The sequence below is a fragment of the Doryrhamphus excisus genome, linkage group LG16 (genome assembly GCF_037039965.1).
Source record: "Doryrhamphus excisus strain RoL-2023G ecotype Guam linkage group LG16, RoL_Dexc_Guam_v1.1, whole genome shotgun sequence".
Classification (NCBI taxonomy): domain Eukaryota; kingdom Metazoa; phylum Chordata; class Actinopteri; order Syngnathiformes; family Syngnathidae; genus Doryrhamphus; species Doryrhamphus excisus.
Window position 1 is genome coordinate 16,575,277 of NC_136372.1, and position 26,745 is coordinate 16,602,021.

A 26,745-nucleotide genomic window follows, 5' to 3' on the forward strand; every position below is an offset into this window, starting at 1 on the left:
TTTTTTTTTGTTTTATTTATTTTTTATTAATTTGTTTATTTTTATTTTTTATTTTTTTAATTAATAATCTGTTTATTTTTATTTTTTATTTTTTTAATTAATAATCTGTTTATTTTTATTCTGTTTTATTTTGTTTTATTTGTTTTATTTTTTATTTTTATTATTTTTATTTTTAAAAATATATTTTTTATTTTATTAATAATTTTTTATTTGGATTTTTTTTTTTTTGTCACGTACCTCGGTCCGGTCGTCACATTACCGCCATCCTCTTATCGTGTTTTGCAGTCTTACACACAACTTTATTCGCACACACGTTAAATTGAATCCACAGATGTGGATTTGGACAACGCCATTGGAAGTGGAAGTGTCGGCCATCCGCAACACGATGGCGTCGATGATGGATGTCATGATATGTCATACTTCATCTCTGGTGCTGGTTCTTCATCAAGGCCAGCTTTCGACCGCGTTGCAGAGGAACACACAACGAGCAGGAGGCGTCGGCGTCGTCGTCCTTGAGAGGAGACGAGAATCAACACAGACACCAAAATACGCACAGATGTGCACGCCGTCACCCGTTCGCCCACGCAGAGGAAATCACAGGCACCCGCACAATCATTTAGCCTTAACAAGAAACACACACACACACGATTCTTCTTCTGGGGGCAAAAACGTGTGGGGGGGTTTTGTACATAATTCCAGGACAGGTGGAGGAGAGGGATGCCACAAACACCAAAATATTCTTCACTTCACGTCTTTTCAAAAATATATCAATATATATCAATTGATAAATCATTGCTTTTTCATGCTACTTTTCAACTAAATTAATTATTTTCACGCATAAATGAAGTAAAATGGCAATAAAAGGCACTGCAATGATATGTAGTATTCTACACTGGTCACTAGGTGTCAGTAATGTGACATTGATGAGACAATAGCCACCACAGGAAGTACTGTACAGAACAGGAAGTACAAAAAGAATGGCAACAGTGTTAACTTGTATATAAGGGGTGTCCAAACTGCGGCTGCTTTTATTATTATTTTTATTATACACATTCTACAAACACAATTTAACAGTCTGCATAATTAAAGAATAAAGTCATATTATAAGTGAAATAAAGTCAGTTTTAGTATGGATTTTTTTTTTTTAAAAATTTAATGACAATGTGGAATGAGAAATTGACGACACAAAGAATGAAGTTTTAATTTTTTGAAATTAGGTAGGGACAAATGTTATAATAATAATAATAATAAATAATAATAAATATTTTTAACATTTTGTTGAAGAAACACAAGAAAAAATTCAAAAGAGAAAAAAGTTGCAATTTTATTACCATAAGCTCAAAAAGGTCAATTTTGTAGCATAGAGGTGAAAAAAAGTTTTTTTTTAAGATGTTTTAATAATATGAGAAACAACAAATAATTAAAAAAATATGAAAAATAAAATGGGAATAAAGACAGAATTACAAAAATAAAATTTTACAAAAATTAAGTATTACGCTATAGGGGTGTTAGTTAATCTCTAGAGGTCTCTAATAATGACAAACATATTTCGAAGGTCATAAATTTTCAATGCTGTAACCATGAAAATATTTTATAGAGAAATCAGAAAATTTTACTTATTGGAAATTCACTTATCACTGTCAAATCCGGAACCAATTAACCGTGATAAACGAGGGATGTGGACCAGTGGTGCTATATCTACTATATAGATGTACTGTATATTTATCACATGTTCTTCATCAAGGGGCAGATATGTGTTTATTAACTCATGAGACAGTTGCCATTAGCAACACGTCCAGGGTTCATCTGTGACCCTGAATGCCACATTAGCTGCAGGTGTGGATGTCAGTGGAGTGCAGGTGTCTCCACGGTTCCACCTTGGTTCCACATCTTCTTTTTAAAAGAGGAAATGATACCCAAGTTTACTTATCGTTTGTCTTATTGTGTCAGTATAGTGGAATATTTGACATGTTCCATCGAATAATTTTCAATGTCTCTCTATCTTCAGGATCCGAGGTCAAAGCACAAGTTCAAGATCCACACCTACTCCAGTCCCACCTTCTGTGATCACTGCGGGTCTCTGCTCTACGGACTCATACACCAGGGCATGAGATGCGACCGTAAGTAATCACGCGTCATCAAATCTATCCTAACATACAACAACAAGCCGTATTTTGTGTATACAGAGTGCATTCTGCTGTCAATTATCTATACCAGGGGTCTCAAACACGCGGCCCGCGGGCCAAGTGTGGCCCGCAGGACACTAGTTTGAGGCCCCCGCCTTGATATGAAAGTTTAATGTTTGATATGGATGCTGTATGGTATCATGTACCCAGAAAAAAAATTATTACGTTTGATTAATGTTCATGTTAAAGGTTAAATAACTGTTAATAGTTATCCTCCCTATCCGTGTGGAAGTGGTAAGTTTTTGGGTTTGATATGGATGCTGTATGGTATCATGTACCCAGAAAAAAAATTATTACGTTTGATTAATGTTGATGTTAAAGGTTAAATAACTGTTAATAGTTATCCTCTCTATTCGTGTGGAAGTGGTAAGTTTTTGGCTATTTAAGTTTAAAGGAAATAACTTGAAGGCTACCGTTTAGGTTGCTAGCTCTCTAGTTTGCGAGTTAGCATGTGTCTCAAGACCCTGCAGTTGCGCAATATGTTGTAAATAAAAAAAAGTATAAATGTGACTATAGTCGTGTTTTGTCATGTCTACAGGGCTCTAATAATGCTTTGTTCATTTTAATCTAAAAAAAAATTGTCTACTCACTAACTATATGTGGTTTCTTAAGTTTTTATTATTTGCTGCTTTATTATTATATTTATTTATTTATTATTGATTGATTGATTTTCTTTATTCTTGATTTGTTTATTTATTTTTCATCTTATTTTGTGCAGAAAATAAAAATTAAGATATTTGAGAACAGTGGAATGTTTAATCAGAGCTTTTATTGTAGAAAATTGGAACCAAAGCAAAGTTTTTAATTTTTTTTTTTTGTTTTTAATAAATGCGTTTTTTGGGTTTTTTTTTTTTTTAAAAACCTGATGCGGCCCAGTCTCACCCAGACCCGAGCTCCAGTGGCCCCCCAAGTAAATTGAGTTTAAGACCCCTGATCTATACCATGTTATTATTTTCATCATACATTTACCTTATACAAAAACTACCTGTAATTTTTTATCGTTTGTGTGTGTTTTACATGTCTAATAAAATATGCATTTTGTGTTTCAGACTGTATGATGAACATACATAAACGCTGTGTGGCCAACGTGCCCAGCCTGTGCGGGACAGACCACACTGAGAGGAGAGGTCGAATCTACATCACTGCCGAGATCAAGACAAATGTGCTCACTGTTACTAGTAAGTATTGCGTCACATACATACACGCGCAAAAGCGTCCTTTGTCGCCCTCTTGTGGTGAAACGACTACACTGCCTTAATGAAACAGTCCTTAAAGGGACAGTCTTCAACCCGCTGTAAGTCCAATATATTTTTAACAATTTTAAATAAATTCAATAGAAAATAGTGTTGGTGTTTGCGTACATGGCTATACAGTCAATGCTAGCTTATATTATTAGCTAAATTTAGCTAAATTGGCATAATTTGCTGACAACAAACATACATGTTGCACATATTATGTGTGTGACATAGCTAGCATACTGTTAGCATCCATCGTAATTTTGTTATGTTAGCTCTGCTCAAAACATTTGAAAAAAAATGAAATGTAACATGTAGTGTATTCTTATTACCGCCAGGTGGCAGCAGAGGTTAATTAAAAGCCTGATTCTGTTCAATCGCTCAGCTAAAAGAAATGTGTAGATATTAGCAGTGTCAGAAAACGGACTAAAGTGTTTTTTTGAGCGATTTCATCCCTCTGTAGTAATAAATAACAGTAGTATTTGTGTAGTTATTCTATTATTATATACCTGATATACCTATTATATACCTATACACCAGAATCAATGGATTCAGTCTCCCAACTGTTGGACACCGACTCAACAGCGCCTCCTCTGGTGGCAGACCAGTAATACACTCAATATGTAGCAATAAGAAATGGTGCGGCGCAGGAAATGAGATGAAATATTGTGTGATTGTAACAGTAAATGAGTGGGGTGTTTGCCTGCAGTACTTAGATTCGTCCACAGGGGTCAGTATATACACATCAGCGCTATACCACCCACCTTTTTCATTGCAGTGTGACAGAGTAGAGAGGGGCTGAGAATGGGGATGTTAAAAGTGTGTGTGTCGTGGGGGGGGGGGGGAAATGGCTCCGCATCTCAGCTGGAGATGGCTGCTACAGCCGGGAATGCATTCGTGCCGTGGCGCTCGAATCAAGGCAAGCAGACACGGGTGCAAAGTACCGCTTTATTGATCACTTTTAGGTCACTCCTACGCCTCGCTGGGAGATCAGAGCAGAGTGTTTGGAGCCCCACAGAGGGCAGTCCGGCGTTTGGCTCAAGGACACACCGGGAGGGAAAATCTTAAGTTTGGATGTTGCCTGTTTTTTTTTTCGTACCGCGGCCATGACGTGCCTGTAGATGAGGGTGCTTACTAGCTTGATGGCAGGATGACTAAACACATACATTACAGTCACTATGATGTTTTTACAGTATATAATACGTACTGTATAGGACTAAAATTATGGAAAAAAAATTTTTTCCCTCTCCCAAAAAATTAAATCGAGCTTTTCTTCCTGTCACTCACACACATCTGTGACCTGGAGACAGTGTCTAAAAGATTGGACAAATTCGACCGTTAAGAAATATGCTAGCTTTATTTCTACTTACTTGTGATTTCACTCATATTATAAAAAATTATATACATATTTTCATATTAAAGGAAATATTTTTGCTCCAGAGCGCGTCTCTTAAATAAATCCCTCGCCACTTTTCGCTTTGAATCTTGCAGCTTTACCCCGTCACGGTTGTTCCTAAATATATGAAATAATAAATCATATTTTAAGCATAAATATGGCAAAATGATTTAAAATATAAATATATAAATATAATATATTTTTAAAATATAATATTAATATATATATGTCACGGTTGTTCTAAAATTTATGAATTAATAAATCATATTCAAAGCTTAAAAATGGCTAAATGATTTAAAATATAAATATAATAAAAAATACAAATATAATATAAATATATATATATATATGTCACAGTTGTTCTAAAATATATGAATTAATAAATCATATTCTAATCATAAAAATGGCTAAATGAAGTCAAATATAATTATAAGGCAATCTGTATCTGAGACACACAAGCACCAGACCTGGTTTGATTGATCTCACTATAGGCATGATAATCCCTGACCCATGCCTAGCTAAAATTCACCTGACGTCACTTCCTGTCCGCGTCTCCACTCAGCTCCTTGTAGGTGACTATAGGGGTGTTATTTTTATTTAAGGGCTCTAATCATGATTAGGTTTTCTTAGTATTCCATTTATAAATAAGGAATCAAACTTCTGGGATTCTATTTGCAAGACAGTAGAAGTCAAATAAACGTGTTATGTCGCTATACTGTATGGATAATCACACACACACACACACACACACACACACACACACACACGGTGTTGTATTTAGTTTTAAGAGTCCTTTGAGACTCTTTGGCATGCTACCCTCTTTATAGCTAGCATTTGCTGGTCACTTTAACAGGCATCATCTAATATTTATTGGCCCGCTCCGCTGAGGGTTTCATGCGGGGCTGTGGTTAACCTCTCAGACTTTAGTCTAACATGCTTCTTTGCCCGCATGAAACCCTGTTTTGGTTTTATGTGGTCTCGTTTTGGAAGCTCGAAATGCTAGAAATGACTTCATTAATGCCCCCAGTTAACAACTATACGTACTTTATGTATAGTGTATATTCCTAACGGACAACACTACACACACTGAGATTGTGTGTGTGTGTGTGTGTGTGTGTGTGTACTGGAACTGAGTCGCCAAAGACTACCAGCTGTGCTTCTGCTAACCGGAATGTGACCTTGCATCTTTAGCGACCCCCCCTAATCGCTTCACAATTGAATTAAAGGGGTGTCTTAATACTTTTGCCCACAAAGCTGAGGTCCGCTTGGCAATAAATGGCTCGGAATGAGGCAAAGAAAGTGGGCAAGAAAAACGACTGCTCCCCAAGGTCAACATCAGTATCCATGGCAACAGTTCCACTATACTGTACGGGGCTTTTCCCCGCAAAGCAGACTGCTAAAGATCTTTCATGTCGCATGCGATTACGTTTGGATACTGTGACCAAAGCTTCGATGTGTAAATCTTTTCATTTATCTGCTTTTACAAAGTCAATTTTTAAAGAGAAACTACATACAATACAATGGAACCTTGGTTAGCGTCATGAATCCATTCCAAAAGGTCTGACTTTAACCAAAATGTACTCTAACTGAATAAGAAACGATGGAAATCCAAAACTGTTAACACAAAACATGTTTTTATCGTTTACAAAGATGAACATTTTACCTAAGATCAATACGTACACCACCTTCTTGTCTTGCCGTGAGTTATTTTTTGAATTCAATACTGTTGCTCACCTCAGGTTTCTGCTTTTCTTTGGATCACGGCTGCAAAATAACCTAAAATGGAGCCAAAGAAAGTTACAACTGAACGCATTTTGATGAAAATAGTGAGGAAAAACATCCATGAATTCAAGAAATAACTCATGGCAAAACAGGAAGGTGGTGTCCACATTGATCTTGATCATTGATAACGGTTTCTTCGTTCATTCTTCATGTTCATTTATCGCTTCTATTTGTCATGCACTGTTTTATCCATGTAAAACAATAACAATGTATGTAACAAGAAGACATGTACTACAATGTATGCAAACTGGGGCACAATTTCGTATGTTAACCGAGGCATAGACGACAATGTTGAGCGGCAAAACTCACTCAGTGTATCGATAACACCATTTTGGATGGTAAACAGGAAATTTTTGATGAAAGCCGAAAATTACGGGGCGTATGTTAACCAAGGTTCCACTGTATTTCTGTCTCTCAATCTCATAAAATTACGGGGCGTATGTTAACCAAGGTTCCACACTGTATTTTTGTCTCTTAATCTCATAAAATTACGGGGTGTATGTTAACCAAGGTTCCACTGTATTTCTGTCTCTTAATCTCGTAAAATACAGGGTGTATGTTAACCAAGGTTTCACTGTATTTCTGTCTCTTAATCTCATAAAATAGGGGGTGTATGTTAACCAAGGTTCCACTGTATTTCTGTCTTTTAATCTCATAAAATATGGGGTGTATGTTAACCAAGGTTCCACTGTATTTCTGTCTCTTGATCTCATAAAATACAGGGTGTATGTTAACCAAGGTTCCACTGTATTTCTGTCTCTTGATCTCATAAAATACAGGGTGTATGTTAACCAAGGTTCCACTGTATTTCTGTCTCTTAATCTCACAAAATACGGGGTGTATGTTAACCAAGGTTCCACTGTATTTCTGTCTCTTAATCTCACAAAATACGGGGTGTATGTTAACCAAGGTTCCACTATATTTCTGTCTCTTAATCTCATAAAATACAGGTGGTATATGTTAACCAAGGTTCCACTGTATTTCTGTCTCTTAATCTCATAAAATACGGGGTGTATGTTAACCAAGGTTCCACTGTATTTCTGTCTCTTGATCTCATAAAATACAGGGTGTATGTTAACCAAGGCTCCACTGTATTTCTGTTTCTTAATCTCATAAAATACGGGGTGTATGTTAACCAAGGTTCCACTGTATTTCTGTCTTTTAATCTCATAATCCTCCTATCTCGTTATCTGTGCATCACTATTGTCTCTTTCCCTTTTCCCTGCAGTCAAAGAGGCCAGGAATCTGGTCCCAATGGACCCCAATGGTTTGTCGGACCCGTATGTGAAGCTGAAACTGATCCCAGATCCTCGCAGCGAAAGCAAACAGAAGACCAAGACCATTAAATGCTGTCTCAACCCGGTCTGGAATGAGACCTTTAAATTGTAAGGCTTTTTTTTTTCAATTATTTTTTAAATATCCCACTTTTGATCATTTCTTTCTTTATCTATTAATTAGAGCTCTCTTTCTTGTCATCTGCTTCCATCACTTTCCCCCAACACGATGGGTTCCCTCCTCTTTCATCTTGTGTTCCTCATTTAGTTTCTCGCTGGCTTTTAAAAGCATGGCATCACGCTCCGCTTTCCATGTGTATGTAACCGCTGGCGCTCAGATAACAACATCTGGCGTCTTATATTCATAAAAGCTGGCTTCTGGGGTCCTGTGACGTACTTAATAAAGCATCATCGCGGCCTGCATTGGAAGAAGCGGGAATTATGATGCATTTTGGGGTGTTGTTTTTTTTTTTGTATGAATTATAAAGAAAGATTTCATCAAGCATTCTGTATAATGCAGTCATAGTATAAACAGTAAGGATCGACCGATACATCGGCCGGCCGATATATGGGGCCGATATTTGCGGCCGGTATCGGCGTGCGCCGGGCAGCTTTGTGTTGCCAGAAGACCCTACACCACACGCAGTCGCAGTACCCCTCCCACACTGCAAGTGTAAATTAAGGGAGCAAAAGCAGTATCGGCCCAAGCAAAATCGGCTAAAAAAAAAAAAAATCGGCATCAGCCCGAAAAAAAACATATCGGTCGATTTTTGAGTTTAGATTTACAGACAGGCATGTGCCGGGCATCTTTGTGTTGCCGGAAGACCCTGCAACACTGCAAGAGTAAATTAAGGGAGCAAAAGCAGTATCGGCCCAAGCAAAATAGGGGGAAAAAAATCGGCATCGGCCTGAAAAAAAACATATTGGTCGATTTTTGAGTTGAGATTTACAGACAGGCATGCGCCGGACAGCTTTGTGTTGCCGGAAGACTCTGCAACACTTCAAGAGTAAATTAAGGGAGCAAAAGCAGTATTGGCCCAAGCAAAATCGGCTAAAAAAAATCAGCATCGGCCCGAAAAAAACCCCATATCGGTCGATTTTTGAGTTGAGATTTACAGACAGGCATGCGCCGGACAGCTTTGTGTTGCCGGAAGACCCTGCAACACTGCGATAGTAAATTAAGGGAGCAAAAGCAGTATCGGCCACAAATATTGGCCCAAGCAAAATCGGCTAAAAAAAAAAAAAAAATCGGCATCGGCCGATAAAAACCATATCGGTCGATTTTTGAGTTGAGATTTACAGACAGGCATGTAGTGCACGCAGTCGCAGTACCCCTCCCACACTGCAAGAGTAAATTAAGGTAGCAAAAGCAGTATTGGCTCAAGCAAAATCGGCTAAAAAAAAAAATCGTCATCGGCCCGAAAAATCGGTCGATCCCTAATAAACAGTAATAACAGTGGAAGACCTTTTTGCTGCAAAAAAAACCTGAACGTGGACGTCCCTCTCATCCAGTTTCACCTTCTTTAAGATCTTGAACCTTGTCTCCACACAAGCAAACTTCATGAGTGGAAAAGAACTTTGATCCGGTGTGAAGTTCCCTCCTTGTTTCTCTTCCAGCCACCTGAAGGAGTGCGATAAGGACCGCCGTCTTTCCGTGGAGGCGTGGGACTGGGATCTGACCAGCCGCAACGACTTCATGGGGTCGCTGTCCTTTGGCATCTCGGAGCTGCAAAAACAAGGAGTGGATGGATGGTGAGATGGGGGGAGGAGGAGGTAGTCGAGGAGGGTCGGTGGGGTGTGAAGGTGACCTTGTTCATTAGTGGAGAAACACTTTGGGGTTCGGGTTCTCCTTTTTGTGGTGTCGGAGCGTCTTCCTTCTACGGCTTGTTTTCTCTCCGCCCGGTTTCACGCTGACTTATTTTAGCATCTTTCTATCCGACTTTTATCCTGTCTTTCCGCTGACACGTTCCTGTCAGGGCTTTTAATGAGATGCCAGCATTGGAGGGAAAATGGCGGAGGAGAGATGCTGGAGGCAGCTTCCAATGACATGAGCATCGTGTCTGTTATTGTTATTGTCCTTAATAAAAAGTACAGGTTAAGGAGCTTATTATTATTATTATTATTATTATTATTATTATTATTATTATTATTATTATTATTATTATTATTATTATTATTATTATTATTATTATTATTATTATTATTATTATTATTATTATTATTATTATAAGTATTCTTATTTATGTGTAGAATATTATTATTATTACCAAGAGACTTTAGTATCACTTAAAGTAGGAATGTCCAAGGGCCAAATATCGACAAATGAAAGGATTTTCAAGCCTTTGTATTAAGTTGTGGCTGCTCCTATAGAGCAGCTACACACAATAACGCACATGGAAAACTTCTGCAGCCAAAACTATGAAGAGTGTGACTTATAGTCGGGAATATACATCTCATTATGATAATGGTTTAATTTCATTTGAACATGCATCAGATTACAATTGAGTGCCATCCCATAATCAGTTCACAGTTCCACATGTCCAAAAAGGAGTAGGAAGAAGCAAAGCTTATTAAATCCTACCCCTCCATCTGGTACTTTTTACAATCAGTAACTGTTACATTTGTTCATTTCCTGCTTTACTAATATAATTTTAATTTATTTTAGTTTTATTTAATGTTATTTTTTACTTAATTTTATAAATTTTTATAGATTTTTTTTGGTCACGTACCAAAGTACAAGGTGCTATGACCATACAATAGTAACTGTATTTTTTTTTTCATTATTATTTTTTTTTTCCAGAAAGTTCTTTTAGCAGAAATGTCAGAAATTAAAAATATAGATTGAAGGTGGAAATGAATAAATTTCCCAGTAACCGTCGGGTTGGGAAACAACCACCTCACCTTGTAGAATGAGCAGAATGCTACAGTAACAGAAAATGGAAAAATATTTCCACCAGCATATTTTTATTTTTATTTTTATTTTTATTTTTATTTTTATTTTTATTTTTATTTTTATTTTTATTTTTATTTTTATTTTTATTTTTATTTTTATTTTTATTTTTATTTTTATTTTATTAAAAGGGTTAGGGTTTATATTTTTATATTAATAAATAAATATTATTACAATATTTTTATATTTAAATTATTATTTTTTTTAAATCAATCACATTAATTAATCACGTTTTTCGTTCACGTTAACGTTTCTTCCTGTCCTATTTTCCAGTGACTATGACCTGTTTATGGCTGAAAATGTCAATCATTTTATTTTGCTATCTTTTTATCATCTTTCAGCTCATTGTTTTGCTTTTTTTTTCCCCATACTGAATTTAAAGCGCCACATTCTACCAGAAGATGAAAGGGGGGGGGGGAGAAAAGTAAAACAGTGTGTAAATAATTCAAAGCCTACATTAAAATTCTAAGGTCACAGCTTTAACGTCCTCCACGATATCATTGCGTCTTTTTCGAAGCGACGCCGAAAGTCGGTAATGGGCCAAATGCGAAATTGTCTCCTATCGATTGCGAAGCATCGCCGCCGCTCGTCTGTCAGGCTTTGTCCGGATCGCCATGAAGGAGAGCGAATTGCTAAATAATGAGCCGATCATTCTTTCAGACTTTTAAATTGGCGCGCTAACCGTCGTCAGGCTCGGGGGCCTTAATGGCCGCGCTTAATGTCTAAATTGTATGGAGTAATTGGGAATTGATTTAAGTGGGAATATGCTCCGTCCTCAGGTTTAAGATGCTCTCCCAGGAAGAAGGCGAGTACTTCAACGTTCCCGTTCCGCCGGAGGGGGAGGAGGGCAACGAGGAGCTACGGCAGAAATTTGAGGTGGGCTTGTTTACCCGAGCTGTGTGTGTGTGTGTGTGTGTGTGTGTGTGTGAGTGAGACTCTCTCTCAAAGAGCTGTTAGCAGTTGGCAGGCATACACTTGCCATCCCGCTTGGCACACTGCAGGGGTGTGTGTGTGTGTGTGTGTGTGTGTGTGTGTGTGTGTGTGTGTGAGTGGAATCACACGGCTCTCTTATTAACACATTTGGCAGAAACGGCCATTGTTTCGTCTTCCTCTATGCCTTTGCCCGACACCGACTGCGAAATGTCACATGATCCCTGTGAAGTGTGTCCATCTCGCATTTTTGACATCCATGCAACGGTTATTGTTTTGCACAAATCAAAAGAACGCATAAACTACTTTCATTTCATACGGCGTATGCACGGGGAACGCAGTCTGAGGGTGCCGTAAAACGGGGTAATAACGGACAAAAAGTGTTTTAAATGTAATTCTGCCTTTTCATGTTAAACAGGAAGCTGCTTTTTGTTGTTTTGTTTTTTTTTTCAAAGAAGCATATATTCTTGAACATTCATTCATTCATTTTCTACCACTTTTTCCTCACGAGGGTCGCGGGGGGTTGCTGGAGCCTATCCCAGCTGTCTTCGGTACACACTGGACTGGTGGCCAGCCAATCACAGGGCACATATAGACAAACAACCATTCACACTCACACATTCATACCTATGGACAATTTGGAGTCGCTAATTAACCTAGCATGTTTTTGGAATGTTTTGAAACCCACACAGAGATGGCTGAGCGTGGAATTGAACTTGGGTCTCCAGCAAAAGAGTTGTGTAATGTCATAAATAATGAATTATAGGAGTGTATAGGTGACTATAGGGGTGCTACTTCATGTCTAGAGAGCTCTAATGTTAAAAAAACCACATTTAGAAGGTTCATTCATTCATTCATTTTTTAACACTTCATGAGGGTCGCGGGGGTGCTGGAGCCTATACCAGCTGTCTTCTTTGAGCGAGAGGCGGGGTACACCCTGGACTGGTGGCCAGCCAATCACAGGGCACATATAGACAAACAACCATTCACACTCACATTCATACCTATGGACAATTTGGAGTCGCTAATTAACCTAGCATGTTTTTGGAATGTGGGAGGAAACCGGAGTACCCGGAGAAAACCCACGCATGCACGGGGAGAACATGCAAACTCCACACAGAGATGACCGAGGGAGGAATCGAACTCGGGTCTCCCAGCTGTGAGGCCTGCATGTTAACGTTCATGACCTTCCAAATAGGAAGGTGGAATTGAACTCGGGTCTCCCAGCTGTGAGGCCTGCACGTTAACGTTTACGACCTTCCAAATAGACTTTTTTAACATTAGAGCCCTCTAGACGTGAAATAGCATCCCTATAGTCACCTTTACACTTCTACGACCAAACTCCACCCAGAGATGGCCGAGAGTGGAATTGAACTCGGGTCTCCTAGCTGTGAGGCCTGCACCTTCTAAATAGACTTTTTAACATTAGAGCCCTCTAGACATGAAATAGCATCCCTATAGTCACCTTTACACTCCTACGACCAAACTCCACACAGAAATAGCCGAGGGTGGAATTGAACCCAGGTCTCCTAGCTGTGAGGCCTGCACGTTAACTTCTATGACCTTCCAAATAGACTTTTTAACATTAGAGCCCTATAGACATGAAATAGCATCCCTATAGTCACCTTCACACTACTATGACCAAATATAGTAACATTACCGACACCTACTGGTCAGTGTAGAATACTACATATCATCATATCTGCGCGCTAACCACTCGACCACCGTGCAGCCGGCATTATTATTATTATTATATGGGATAAAGGGAGGGGGGGACAAAACAGGAACATTCTATTTCAACATTTTCTATACAAAGTACAACAATGAGTCTCGCACACAATAAAACTAAAATAAAGTAAAATTATTCAAGCAACATGCATGCTAGGTTAATTAGCGACTCCAAATTGTCCATAGGTATGAATGTGAGTGTGAATGGTTGTTTGTCTATATGTGCCCTGTGATTGGCTGGCCACCAGTCCAGGGTGTACCCCACCTCTCGCCCGAAGAAGACAGCTGGGATAGGCTCCAGCACCCCCCGCGACCCTTGTGAGGAAAAGCGGTAGAAAATGAATGAATGAATGAGTTCTCCTCCTATTTTGTGTGGAAGTGGTAACTTTTTGGCTTCTTATTTTGTCTTTCCCCACCCTCGGTCATCTCTGTGTGGAGTTTGCATGTTCTCCCCGTACCCCGCCTTGAAGACAGCTGGGATAGGCTCCAGCACCACACATTGGGCACCCCTTGTCTAGGGTAGATTACTCAATGATAGAGATGAATTTACCAAGAATATAATACTTCTATGCATCCGTAGTCACATGGTTTTTGATGCGGGTGCCATGAAATAGCCAAGCGTACCTCGTGTTTGTTGTTGTTGTTTGTTGTTGTTGTTTGAAGTTGAGTAATGTAGTGTGCGTGTAGCGCCTAAGGCTACACAAAATGTCTTGTGTATGAGAATTTCACTTGCCATCTTGTGTTAGCCAAACACGGTACGGCACTTCTAACATCTCCAGTGAAACGGTTTAAGCTCCACACTGGCCCGTCTTCTTCACTCGTGCTTCTGCACGCACACACACACACACACACACACACACACACACACACACACGTTCTCTGACTTGTTATTACAGAATTATCCAGCATGCCAGCTCGTCTAATAACTTTATCTGACTGCTTCATTACTGAACCCGCTCTTTGCATGCCACACAGTGGTCCACTCTAAAATCATCATAAATGATGCATTTGGATGTTATTTACCAGGGGATATTCTTAGTCTAAGTCGGGAGGGCCACCCAAGTGGGGGGGGGGGCACAGTGCTGCATGTAGAAACCCCTAAAGATTACTCCAATCAGCCTCTTTAATTATGGATCGGATAGTTTTTCTCCTCTACGGTTGACTTTTTACGGTAATGGTTTAATTTCATTTGAACATGCATCAGATTACAATTGAATGCATCACATAATCAGTTCACAGTTCCACATGTCCAAAAAGGAGTAGGAAGAAGCAAAGCTTATTAAATCCTACCCCTCCATCTGGTACTTTTACAATCAGGAACTGTTATTTGTTCACTTCCTGCTTTCCTAATGTGATTTTAATTTATTTTACTTTTATTTAATTTTGTTTCATTTATTTAATTTTATATAATTTTATATAATTTTATTTAATTTTACTTAATTTTATTTTTACTTAATTTTATTAATATTTATTTTTGTCATGTACCAAAGTACGAGGTGATATGAGCATCCAATAACATAATGGGTACCATAGTAAGTATCAATATAGTGATATATATATAGCACATCATGACTGGTTCAAGACTCTTCATCCTTGTATTTAGCAAACATCAACTGCATTGTTGAGGTCCTTACTCAATCCATTCTATAGTTTAAGTTTTTTTTTTTATGTTTTTAATTTAAAAAAAATATTTTTTTTTACTATAAATATTTTTACTCCGAAAGGAGTAGGAAGAAGCAAAACTGATTAAATCCTACCCCTGCATTTGGTAGTTTTACAATCAGTAACTGTTACATTTGTTCACTTCCTGCTTTCCCAATATGTTTTTAATTTATTTTAATTTAATTTAATTTTTTATTTTTTGACTTAATGTTCAAATTTTTATTAATTTTATTTATTTATGTTATTATTTATATGACCATACAATGACATAATCGATCATAATCGGTTTACAGTCCGTTATGATCACAGTCCATACATAATATGTTCCGTGCATGTGTTCGTTCTGCAAAAGTGCTGCAAATCATCATATTTTTATTTTTTTTGTATTTGTGTGATATCCTAGCTTCCTGCCCCCCTTCTATATCGTCCCTGAATGCGTCCGTGCTGCTCTTCTCTCTCCTCATTATGTTTTCCTTCCCACTCTTTTTGCTTATCGCTGCTGCCCTCCTGCGAGTCTCTGTCTCTTTATCTGCTTCTCTTTCACTCAGTCTCCTGAAGGTCATGGTCCTCAGACGTTCTCTGAGAGGCATTCCCAGAATGGGGGATATCTCAAACACACACACACACACACACAGTCCCTCTGAAGGGTGCACCAGACAGGGTGGGTTATGGCAGTTTTAGTGTTACTGTGTCATATGTTCATCCACATTTTTAATAACCACCTCTAGGAAAAGTGAAAACTACTCAGTCAATATCGCTGCAGTGATGTCAGCCTCCCTGTGCGCTGCTCTGAACCCCTCTGGTGGACAGAGGCAGCATTGCTGCACCTTGACAGCCATCCATCCAACCCTTTCCCCAAAGGAAAAAATAATATTTATAATAATAAAGCCGGCTGCACGGAGGTTGAGTGGTTAGCATGCAGATATGATATGTAGTATTCTACACTGACCAGTAGGTATGGGTAATGTTATTATATTTGGTCATAGGAGTGTAAAGGTGACTATAGGGGTGCTATTTCATGTCTAAAGGGCTCTAATGTTAAAAAGTCCATTTGGAAGGTCATAAACGTTAGCGTGCAGGCCTCACAGCTAGGAGACATGAGTTCAATTCCACATTCAGCCATCTTTCAGCATGCATGTTGTTTGAATAATTTTACTTTATTTTAGTTTTATTGTGTGCGAGACTCATTGTTGTACTTTGTATAGAAAATGTTGAAATAGAATATTCCTGTTTTGTCCCGCCTCCCTTTATCCCATATAATAATAATAATGCCGACTGCACGGTGGTTGAGTGGTTAGCATGCAGATATGATATGTAGTATTCTACACTGACCAGTAGGTATGGGTAATGTTATTATATTTGGTCATAGGAGTGTAAAGGTGACTATAGGGGTGCTATTTCATGTCTAAAGGGCTCTAATGTTAAAAAGTCCATTTGGAAGGTCATAAACGTTAGCGTGCAGGCCTCACAGCTAGGAGACATGAGTTCAATTCCACATTCAGCCATCTTTCAGCATGCATGTTGTTTGAATAATTTTACTTTTTTTTAGTTGTATTGTGTGCGAGACTCATTGTTGTACTTTGTATAGAAAATGTTGAAATAGAATATTCCTGTTTTGTCTCCCCTTCCTTTATCCCATATAATAATAATAATGCCGACTGCACGGTGGTCGAGTGGTTAGCGCGCAGATATGATATATGTAGTATTCTACACTGACCAGTAGGTGTGGGTAATGTTACTATATTTGGTCATAGGAGTGTAAAGGACTAAAGGACTATAGGGATGCTATTTCATGTCTAGAGGGCTCTAATGTTAAAAAGTCTATTTAGAATGCCATAAACGTTAGCGCGCAGACCTCACAGCTAGGAGACCAGGGTTCAATTCCACATTCGGCTGTCTCTGTGTGGAGTTTGCATGTTCTCCCCGTGCATGCGTGGGTTTTCTCCGGGTACTCCGGTTTCCTCCCACATTCCAAAAACATGCTAGGTTAATTAGCGACTCCAAATTGTCCATAGGTATGAATGTGAGTGTGAATGGTTGTTTGTCTATATGTGCCCTGTGATTGGCTGGCCACCAATCCAGGGTGTACCCCACCTCTCGCTCGAAGAAGACAGCTGGGATAGGCTCCAGCATACTAATGACCCTCGTGAGGATAAGCGGTAGAAAATGAATGAATATGCACTTGGGGGAGGGGGGCGTACAGCAATGAATTTCACACACAATAAAACTAAAATAAAGTAAAATTATTCCAACAAAATGCATACCAGGTTAATTGGCCACTCCAAATTGTCCATAGGTATGAATGTGAGTGTGAATGGTTGTTTGTCTATATGTGCCCTGTGATTGGCTGGCCACCAGTCCACTGTGTACCCCGCCTCTTGCCCGAAGAAGACAGCTGGGATAGGCTCCAGCATGTACATTTGTCCATGTGAAATACACTAAAAAAATGTGTATGTCAGAAAAAAAAAAAAAAAATTTCTTATTTGAGTCTTGAGGCGAAAAAGCGTTGGAAACCCTGATGTTGGGTAATAAAGACAACAGTAATAGTTGACACCGCCATTGTAGACTAAGTGACACGACAGAGAGAGGAAGTCATCTCTAAAAGCTTTGGGAGTCATCCATTCAACATTCTCTCCTGCTGCCTGTGAATGTGTGTGTGTGTGTGTGTGTGTGTCAGAACAGATGGAGACTGATAGAGCCTTTTATCCATTGATGAGTTGGGAAGAGTGTGAAACACACACACACACACACACACACACATATGCTGTCACAGACCGAGTAGCAAATAAGAGAGTGAAGAGCCCAGGTGAGAAGAAGTGAGGAAATGAGTGTGTATCAGCAGTTTGGGATAAGATAGAGGTGAGGTGTGCTCGTCCTGCATTTTTATTTCTGTGTGTGCAGGCATTTTTTTTTTTTTCAAGTCCCCAGACCTTGTTAAAATTGAAGCGTGGTTTTATAAAAAAAAAAAAAAAAAAAGCAAAATAATATCTGAAGCCATTATGAGACGGCGTGACAAGGTCAAGGCTGGTAGAGAAAGCTCGAAAAAGGAAAGCGGTAATGAAGTGGGCAGTCAAACATGCACACTGAATGTATAAAAATGAAGAATTGTCAGGGGATGGAGTGTGGAAGTGTAAGAGAGTGGGAGCAAATATTAATAATATTAACTTGTCATTTACAGTAATCCCTCGTTTATTGTGGTTAATCAATTCCAGACCTGATCCTGATAAGTGAATTACCGCTAAGTAGGATTCCTTACTCATAAATACAATATTTTTGTTGGTAGAGAATAGAATTAACATTATTAGAGCCCTCCAGATTTGAAATAACACCCCTATAGTCACTGGCATGTGGGGAGCTGACTGGCATGTGGACAGGAAGTGAGTTTTAGCGTGGCATTCATGTTGTTCCTGTTGTTCATAAATACAATATTTTAGTTTTTATACCATAGAAAACTTGTTTACAACTTTATAAGTATAGGTTTTAACATTATTAGAGCCCTCCGGATTTGAAATAACACCCCTATAGTCACTTTTACTCAATATAGAAGACATAATAAGTAACAGATGGTGGGTGTGTTGCTATGAATGTGTTCTCAAGGTGGGCTGACTGGCAGGTAGACAGGAAGTGAGTTTTAGCATAGCATTCAACAAAAGCCTGTTGTTCATAAATACAATATTTTAGTTTTTATAGCATAGAAAACTTGTTTACAACTTTATAAGTATAGGTTTTAACATTATTAGAGCCCTCCAGATTTGAAATAACACCCCTATAGTCACTTTTACGCAACATAGAAGACATAATAAGCAAAATACATTGTGTGTGTTGCTATGAATGTGTTCTCTCGGGGAGCTGACTGGCATGTGGACAGGAAGTGAGTTTTAGCGTGGCATTCATGTTGTTCATAAATACAATATTTTAGTTTTTATACCATAGAAAACTTGTTTACAACTTTATAAGTGTAGGTTTTAACATTATTAGAGCCCTCCAGATTTGAAATAACACCCCTATAGTCACTTTTACCTAATATAAAAGACATAAAATGGCAAAAAACATTGTGTGTGTTCCTATGAATGTGTTCTCTAGGGGAGCTGACTGGCAGGTTGACAGGAAGTGTGTTTTAGCATAGCATCCAATAAAAGTCTGTTGTTAATAAATACAATATTTCTGTTGTTATAGCATAGAAAACTTGTTCACAACTTCATAAGTATAGGTTTTAACATTATTAGAGCCCTCCAGATTTGAAATAACACCCCTATAGTCACTTTTACTCAATATAGAAGACATAATAAGCAAAAGATCTTGTGTGTGTTGCTATGAATGTGTTCTCTAGGGGAGCGGTCTGGCACAGGAAGTGGACAGGAAGTGAGTTTTAGCGTGGCATCAATAAAAGCCTGTTTTTCCAGCCAATCAAGTCTGGTGCTTGTGTGTCTCAGAGAGCATTACAGTAACCTTACTGACACCTGGCGACCAGTGTAGTATACTACTACATATCCTTACAAGGTCTTTGAATGCATCTTCTGAATGCTTTGTATTCATGTATCTCTTTTTATGCTTGAAAATGCTCAATTTAGGCAAACAAATGAGTAAAATATGCATATTTTTTTACTAATACTGTACAGTACATAAGTTTCATATTTCAACTTTTTTTTTGCTAGTGGAGTTTTAAGAGTTGTCCTCCATTAATTACATCTTTACTCAGAAAGGAAAGTATTTTCTCCTCCAGCAAATATTGTCAAATAGCTCTCATTAGTGACTGCCCCATCCAAATAATCTTTTAATGAGTTATGTTTATCCTCTTAATAAAAAAAAAAAAAAAGCAAGGGTATTTAAATGTTGGGACGTTCCGGCTAATCACATTGGCACATTTGTCCCTCTCATCCTGATCCAGCGGGCTAAGATTGGGCCCAGCAAGAACACTGAAGGCAAATCGGCCAACGCCGCCCGCTTCGACTCCAATGGCAACCAAGACCGCATGAAGCTGTCGGACTTCAACTTCCTGATGGTGCTGGGAAAGGGCAGCTTCGGGAAGGTCAGACTGTTGATATTTGTCTTAACATAACAATATGTTTATTATTCTGCTTGAACATTTGACAGACGCATAATCCTTCAAGTTGCACTCGGTTTAAGTTAGTCCCGCTAATACAGGGGTGGGCAAATATTTTGACTGGTGGGCCGCATTGAGTTAACAAAATTGTCCGGGGGGGCCATAACATATATTTAACATACACACTATTTTATACTTATAATTTTTCTAGATTTTTTTGGTCTAATTTTATCTGTAAAACTTTTTCAGGAGCACTTTAAACATCAGTCATTTAATATATCATACATTTATTTATATATATATTGTTAATATATATATTTTTCTTGTTATTTATTTTCATTTAATTTGTAATTTTTTTTGTTTTTTTTTTTACTAAATAAGACGTCCGACTTGCAAGTTATGTTGCCAAATTGTATGTTAAAATTTGAAATACTTAAAAAGCAACAGGCGGGCCGGATTCAATCGCTTAGTGGGCCGCATGTGGCCCCCGGGCCGTAGTTTGCCCACCCCTGCGCTAATAAATACAAATTGAGACCCAGAGGGTAATTTCTACCAAAATGGTAATGGTTGAATTTCATTTGAACATGCATCAGATTACAATTGAATGCATCCCATAATCAGTTCACAGTTCCACATGTCCAAAAGGAGTAGGAAGAAGCAAAGCTTATTAAATCCTACCCCTCCATCCGGTACTTTTACAATCAGTAACTGTTACATTTGTTCACTTCCTGCTTTCCTAATATAGTTTTTTTTATTTTAATTATTATTTTTATTTTTATTTTTTCTCACATACAGAAGTACAAAGTGATATGACCATACAATGACATTTGTTCACTTCCTGCTTTCCTACTATAATTTTAATTTATTTTAATTTTATTTTTTTAACTTAATTTTATTTATTTATTTATTTTAGGGGTTTTTTGTCACATACAGAAGTACGAGGTGATATGACCATACAATGACATTTGTTCACTTCCTGCTTTCCTAATATAATTTTAATTTATTTTAATTTTATTTTTTTAACTTAATTTTATTTATTTATTTATTTATTTATTTATTTGTCACATACAGAAGTACGATGTGATAAGACCATCCAATGACATAATGGTTACCATAGTAACCGTCAATATAGTGATATATATAGCACATCATGACTGGTTCAAGACTCTTCATCCTTGTATTTAGCAAACATCAACTGCTTGTATTGTTTCTTGAATTCTCAGAAAATTATTCCGTATACCGTATTTTCCGGAATATACAATAAGTCGCTGTGGGTGGAATAAATGAAAACAGACCGTTTTAGCAGGAAGGAAAGGAAAATTCACCTGGAATAGGTGCAGATTCTGGAAAATGTAAAAGTTTTCTGTGCGGGTTATTGTGGGTAGCTGCTCTACAGGACACCACAACTCTTTACAAAGGGTCCAAAAATGAGCATAATAGATCCCCTTTAATGAATATTCCAAAATATGGGTCCCATGTTGACACCATTTTAGAACCCTTGAAGCAACATAATAGCATAAAGCCCATACCTGGGAGGCTGAATTAGCTAAATGAACAGTCCAACAAGCTAGTAATCAAAAACAAAAGTCTTAGCTAGACTCTTCTTGTGTCTTGGTGTGGCTCCATCTAGCAGGTAAACGATGGCGTTGAGGTCAGGACCCCCTCTGGAAGTCCGTATATCTTTGTCCAAACCGCCTCGGTGGGATGAAGAATGAAGACCACTAAGAAACCAAGTTGTGATTTCGTCCATATGTTAGACGTCTACCATCAAAGCACGCCACACAAGGTGTTTTTTTAAAAGCGAAGAGCAAAGAGGAGTTGAACAGAAGGGCTGAGATAGAGATCCAAAGAATCAAAAGAGATGACGCGCAGGTAGACGAAGATGAATGAAGGCAAAAAGACGAAGAGGATGATGTGACAAGTGCAGGGCCGTGAAAGGGGAAAGACAAATGGCGAGCGGTTGACGTGAATGAATTGAAAGGAGGGTGTGGGAGGGGGGAAAAAAAACAAACATCAGACTGAATGAAGTTGACATGAATGAGCAAACAGAGGGGACGCATTGGCAAGATGGCGGGTGAGGGAATGACAATCAAGGCAAGAAAGCCAAACCGAGACACGGAACGAGCGAGGAGGGGAACGAAAACAAACGTGGGCTAAATGACAGGGGGGAGAGGGACGGCCATTGACTGTGTTTTAGACCTTGGGTGTGCTGGATGCCTGTTTCCATAGCAACAGGCACCAAAGTGGCGTGTCGGTGCTGGAAGCCGAGTAGAGGGTCTAGCATCGATGGAATGCATCAAACACTTACACGGATTCGGGAATCAAACACAACTTGTATCAAATGTGCAGCCTTAGGTCCATCTGCTCCATGATGTCCGGTACGGGAATCTGCCCGTACAAATATTAATGTTCAAATATGATGAACAATATGCTTATGAGTTGGCGTTGGTGTAGAACCTCTCTGCATCATACAATAATAGTAATAATTAGAACCGCTCTGCATCATACAATAATAATAATAATTAGAACCTCTCTGCATCATACAATATTAATAATTAGAACCTCTCTGCATCATACAATAATATTTATAATTAGAACCTCTCTGCATCATACAGTAATAGTAATAATTAGAACCTTTCTGCATCATACAATAATAATAATTAGAACCTCTCTGCATCATGCAATAATAATAATTAGAACCTCTCTGCATCATACAATATTAATAATTAGAACCTCTCTGCATCATACAATAATATTTATAATTAGAACACCTCTCTGCATCATACAATAATAGTAATAATTAGAACCTTTCTGCATCATACAATAATAATAATTAGAACCTCTCTGCATCATGCAATAATAATAATAATTAGAACCTCTCTGCATCATACAATATTAATAATTAGAACCTCTCTGCATCATACAATAATATTTATAATTAGAACCTCTCTGCATCATACAATAATAGTAATAATTAGAACCTTTCTGCATCATACAATAATAATAATTAGAACCTCTCTGCATCATGCAATAATAATAATAATTAGAACCTCTCTGCATCATGCAATAATAATAATAATTAGAACCTCTCTGCATCATGCAATAATAATAATAATTAGAACCTCTCTGCATCATGCAATAATAGTAATAATTAGAACCTTTCTGCATCATACAATAATAATAATTAGAACCTCTCTGCATCATGCAATAATAATAATAATTAGAACCTCTCTGCATCATGCAATAATAATAATTATTAGAACCTCTCTGCATCATGCAATAATAATAATAATTAGAACCTCTCTGCATCATGCAATAATAATAATAATTAGAACCTCTCTGCATCATACAATAATAATAATAATTAGAACCTCTCTACATCCTACAATAATAACAATAATTAGAACCTCTCTGCATCATACAATAATAATAATAATTAGAACCTCTCTGCATCATGCAATAATAATAATAATTAGAACCTCTCTGCATCATGCAATAATAATAATAGTTAGAACCTCTCTACATCATACAATAATAATAATAATTAGAACCTCTCTGCATCATACAATAATAATAATAATTAGAACCTCTCTGCATCATACCTGGACTGGTGGCCAGCCAATCACTAGGGCACATATCGACAAACAACCATTCACACTCACATTCATACCTGCGAACAATTTGGAGTCGCTAATTAACCTAGCATGTTTTTGGAATGTGGGAGGAAAACAGAGTACCCGGCGAAAACCCACGCATGCACGGGGGAGAACATGCAAACTCCACACAGAGATGGCCGTGGGTGGAATTGAACCGTGGTCTCCTAGCTGTGAGGTCTGCGCGCTAACCACTTGCCCCCCTGATAATATTTATATTTTTAAATTAAAAAAAGGAGGAGCTATCAGAGAGAGGGATGGGCTGACTCACATGCCCAGACCACGTATTATTATTTGAATCAGGTGATGTGCATATGGAGGACTAGTATTCTGTTAGAACATCATGTTAGCACATAAATCCCAATGCATTGACGATAAGGAATAATACTTCTAAGACTTAATTTTATGAAGGTATAATCAGAGACTGTGCACGAGTGTATCCGTGCACGTGAAGAGGAAGTTAGCTTAGTAATGTTTTTAAGAGTGCACTTAGAAATACCGCTCGGTATTAATCAGTGGCAGGAGTGTAATGAATTAATGGGACAAGGCTGTAATGAAATAATTTGAAGACGAGACCGCTATCAGGCTATCAGGCTATCAGGCGGTCCCTGTGTGACTCGGGCACACACTGCTTCCGCAGCTTTGATCAGACCTGACAGTTCGGACTAATGCAACACGGCAATGTGTGTTATAACATATTGCGCTATCACGCACCGCCGCGTGGCGCAGTAGATTGTGCTTTTCCCTGGGTGGATTCAGCCGTTGCAAGGTCAGCATAGGGAACACCGACCGTGGCATCATTTACGACGCATGACAGTTTGCGTACCCGGGGACCGCCTTTTCTGTCAAATGACCCTGAAGAACTTTCTGGAATAAAACGGCTGCTTGTCGCTCGTGACGCGCCTTCGTTCATTGTTGGGTTTGTGATTGATACGCTAACCACGGGTGACCTTGGTTTAAGAAGCTGAGCGGCAGTCGGGACATGAAATGCGAAGCCCCCCTCAGGCACAATCCACGGCTTAGGGCAGGGGTCTCAAACATGCGGCCCGCGGGCCAAATGTGGCCGAGTAATCACGCGTCATCAAATCTATCCTAACATACTCTCAAGCCGTATTTTGTGTATACAGAGTGCATTCTGTTGTCAATTATCTATACCAGGGGTCTCAAACACGTGGCCCGCAGGACACTAGTTTGAGGCCGCCGCCTTGATATGAAACGTTTAATGTTAGTATGTACTCAGAATGTACTCAGTATGTACCCAGAAAAAAAATATTACGTTTGATTAATGTTCATGTTAAAGGTTAAATAACTGTTAATAGTTATCCTCCCTATCCGTGTGGAAGTGGTAAGTTTTTGGGTTTGATATGGATGCTGTATAGTATCATGTACCCGGAAAAAATTATTACGTTTGATTAATGTTCATGTTAAAGGTTAAATAACTGTTAATAGTTATCCTCCCTATCCGTGTGGAAGTGGTAAGTTTTTGGGTTTGATATGGATGCTGTATGGTATCATGTACCCGGAAAAAATTATTACGTTTGATTAATGTTGATGTTAAAGGTTAAATAACTGTTAATAGTTATCCTCCCTATCCGTGTGGAAGTGGTAAGTTTTTGGGTTTGATATGGATGCTGTATAGTATCATGTACCCGGAAAAAATTATTACGTTTGATTAATGTTCATGTTAAAGGTTAAATAACTGTTAATAGTTATCCTCCCTATCCGTGTGGAAGTGGTAAGTTTTTGGGTTTGATATGGATGCTGTATGGTATCATGTACCCGGAAAAAATTATTACGTTTGATTAATGTTGATGTTAAAGGTTAAATAACTGTTAATAGTTATCCTCCCTATCCGTGTGGAAGTGGTAAGTTTTTGGGTTTGATATGGATGCTGTATGGTATCATGTACCCAGAAAAAAATTATTACGTTTGATTAATGTTCATGTTAAAGGTTAAATAACTGTTAATAGTTATCCTCCCTATCCGTGTGGAAGTGGTAAGTTTTTGGGTTTGATATGGATGCTGTATGGTATCATGTACCCGGAAAAAATGATTACGTTTGATTAATGTTCATGTTAAAGGTTAAATAACTGTTAATAGTTATCCTCCCTATCCGTGTGGAAGTGGTAAGTTTTTGGGTTTGATATGGATGCTATATGGTATCATGTACTCAGAAAAAAATTATTACGTTTGATTAATGTTCATGTTAAAGGTTAAATAACTGTTAATAGTTATCCTCCCTATCCGTGTGGAAGTGGTAAGTTTTTGGAAAACCTGATCTCGCCCAGACCCTAGCTCCATTGGCCCCCCAAGTAAATTGAATTTGAGACCCCTGGCTTAGGGTGAAGTGCATAAGTCAGATTGTCGCCCTCAACGTTGTCTTACTTACTTGATGAAACATTATTTTATCATTTTTTTTTCTGCCATGATTTCGTCCTCGTCCTTGTGGCGGCATCAAAAGAGCTTCGGGCCAGATGGCGTTTTTGGTGAAGACGGTCCCGCTGACAACAAGACGCCACGCAACAGACTTTGCTTTTGTCACCTGCGTACATTCGAAGTGAACTAAACTTTTAATGCTAAAGATCATATGCTGCATATTCTTGAACTGTGGCTGCCCTCCACACACACACACACACACACACACACACACACACTATGAAACTCACACACACTCCAAGTGTGTCCATCTGTGCAGCACTCCCAGTTGGATCCCAAACCTAATAACCCCTCTATATTATCATACCTGAATATTTATAAGGCATAAACAGCACATTTGCTAATTTTCTGATCTCATAGGTATTATGAAGTGGGAGTGGGTGTAAAGTCGGTCAGTAAGTAAGTTAAGAAACTTAAGTACAGTCAAACATCGTTTTTTTTGTACCCCCCCCCCCTCCCTCATTTTTCA

At 38.3% G+C, this 26,745-nt stretch overlaps 1 protein-coding gene across 3 annotated transcripts in view; it reads left to right on the forward strand.

The window, feature by feature from the left end:
* prkcbb (protein kinase C, beta b) overlaps positions 1-26,745 on the forward strand; it is a 98,819-nt gene that overhangs the window by 35,576 nt on the left and 36,498 nt on the right. For all 3 annotated transcript variants that reach the window (XM_058048359.2, XM_058048358.2, XM_078797322.1), the window contains exons 4-9: positions 2,009-2,120; positions 3,236-3,364; positions 7,828-7,984; positions 9,491-9,625; positions 11,603-11,699; positions 20,032-20,172. In XM_058048359.2, the coding sequence (XP_057904342.1) occupies positions 2,009-2,120; positions 3,236-3,364; positions 7,828-7,984; positions 9,491-9,625; positions 11,603-11,699; positions 20,032-20,172 (771 nt within the window). The remainder of the gene's footprint in view (positions 1-2,008; positions 2,121-3,235; positions 3,365-7,827; positions 7,985-9,490; positions 9,626-11,602; positions 11,700-20,031; positions 20,173-26,745) is intronic.